General features: G+C 35.8%; 1 protein-coding gene across 1 annotated transcript; it reads left to right on the forward strand.

The window, feature by feature from the left end:
* The first annotated feature begins 1278 nt into the window (after positions 1-1278).
* Positions 1279-2037, forward strand: LOC113350772. Its single transcript, XM_026594894.1, has one exon. It carries the CDS (start codon positions 1279-1281, stop codon positions 2035-2037), a length of 759 nt encoding a protein of 252 aa, XP_026450679.1.
* Positions 2038-2391: the final 354 nt, after the last annotated feature.

Genomic DNA, 2391 nt, shown 5'->3' on the forward strand with positions numbered 1-2391 from the left:
TTGATGATATTTTTTTGTTCTGTAATGGAGGGATGAAAAGTATTGATAATTTGAAATCCTTACTCATTGATTATCAAGCTGCTACTGGTCAAGTTATCAATTCTGCTAAGAGCAAATGTTTTGTTGATGGTACTTATGTTGCTAGAAAAAGATTAATTGCTGCTTCTCTTCAAATGGATATTTCCTCTTTTCCTGATAAATATTTGGGAGTTATGATTGTTCAAAGAAGGGTTAAGTCTATACATGTTTGGCACATGGTTGAATATATGCAACACAGATTAACTGCATGGAGTGGTAAACTTCTTAACTTTCAAGTCAGGATTACTTTGGTTAAACATGTGCTTAGTAGTATTCCTATTTACAACATGTCCATCTACAAATGGCCAGCAAAAATCATTGATGCCTGTGAAAGAATATCAGAAATTAGTTATGGTTAGGGAATGCTGAAGATAGAAAATGTGTTACTCTAAAATGGGACAATGTTTGTACTTCTAAGGAGGAAGGTGGCCTTGGTATTTGGAAAATTAGAAGATATGAATAAGGCCTTACTAATGAAGTTTATATGGAAAATGTTGCACTGTCAAGATGAATGGGCTACGTTTTTTCTAGCAAAATATATGGACAAAAATGGCAATTTGATTACTTATTACAAGAGATGTTCTGTTTGGCCTAGAATCAGATGGGTTATTCAGGACTTCAATAACTACACTAGATGGACAGTTGGAAATGGATCTAAAATTTCTTTATGGAATGATAGATGGATTTTTGAAGAACCATTAAGCAGTTTTTTCCCTTATCATCCCTTTATTACTTCACACCCCAATTTAAAGGTTCAAGATATTATTATTAATGGACAATGGTGTTTTCATGAAGATTTCTTGCAATTTTTTAGTGCTGAGCAGTTGCCTGTTCTTAAAGTTGGGGAAGATTTATTGATCTGGTGTAATAGTCATTCTGGAATGTTTACAGTGTCTGATGTTGTAAAGAAGATTAGTCAAGCTGTGCCAAAACTGCATTGGTACATGAAGATATGGAATATTGTTGTCATCCCTTCCACTTCTGCAAATGTATGGAAGATTACTTGAGAAGTTTGCTCTACTGATGAAAATCTGAGAAAGAAAGGATTCAACTTTGCTTCCAGATGTTATTTATGCCACAATGGAGAAGATAGCATGGACCATATCCTTTGGAATTGCAATTTCAGTCAGAGTTTGTGGAGCTGGTTAGGAGGTATATTCCATTTCCTTAATCCTAAGTCTTTTTGAAGATCTGTTAAAAATGAGTAAAAATTCTAGCCCTGTAATAAAAGAATTGTGGGTAATCAGCTCTTTTACCTTGATGGTTGAAATCTGGTTTTTGAGAAATGATGTCTACTATGATGATGAAAAGCCTGATGCTAATAAACTGCAACTTAAGATGAAAAGAAGGGTCCATGACTGTGAATGTAGACTGAAAGGTAATATGTGGGGATCCAGTTATAAAAGGGATATACTGCAGTTCTTTCTTACCCAGATGAGAAGAATGAAGCAAGTTAGAATTATTGAAATCTTCTTTCATCTGCCAAATGAGGATGAATTGTTATTATGCTGTGATGGAGCCTTTAGAGGAAACCCAGGTAATGCAGGCTATGGTTTTGTATCCAGAAACCACAGTGGTATGTTTGTTTTTGTAGAATCTGGAGGTCTGGGAGTTACTTCCAACTATGTTGCAGAATATATAGCTAATATTAGAGATATGGAATGGGCTGTTGAAAACCAGCATTTCAAACTAATTATACAATCTGATTCCAAAGCTTGTATCACCTCTCTGAAGCAGGACAAGATTCCATGGTTTCTTTTGGCTAGATGGCAGAGAATTCTCTCATATTCCCCTACAATATCCTACAGACATGTCTATAGAGAAATCAACTTCTCAGCTGAACATTTTGCTAAAGAAAGTGTGCATCTTCAGAAGGGTCAAAGGCTCACATTCATTGACAAACCTAGCAGCTTGCCCAGACTTGAGTTCCCTGATCAACCATATTATAGATTGACTTAGCTTTTCCTTTTTAGATTTGACTTTTAGTTGTCTCTTTTGTTTCTGTGTTATTTTCCCTGGTTCATGCTAGGTTGTATTTTTAACTCCTTTAAAAAAAAAGGAACGTAGTTGAGCCCTAACCAATCTCATACTGATCAAGGTACAGTTGCGCTCCTCACGTCTATGAATCCCAGCAGGACTCTACGCACTTGATTCCCTTAGCTGATCTTACCCACAACTAAGAGTTGCTACAACCCAAAGTCGAAGACTTGATAAACCAATCTGTCTCACACAGAAAAGTCTATTGAATAGATAAATCGGTCTCCCGCAGATAAAGCTATGAGTTTTATTCCGTCTTTTGATAAATCAAGTTGA

This window comes from Papaver somniferum, chromosome 2, assembly GCF_003573695.1.
Source record: "Papaver somniferum cultivar HN1 chromosome 2, ASM357369v1, whole genome shotgun sequence".
NCBI classification, from domain to species: Eukaryota; Viridiplantae; Streptophyta; class Magnoliopsida; order Ranunculales; family Papaveraceae; genus Papaver; species Papaver somniferum.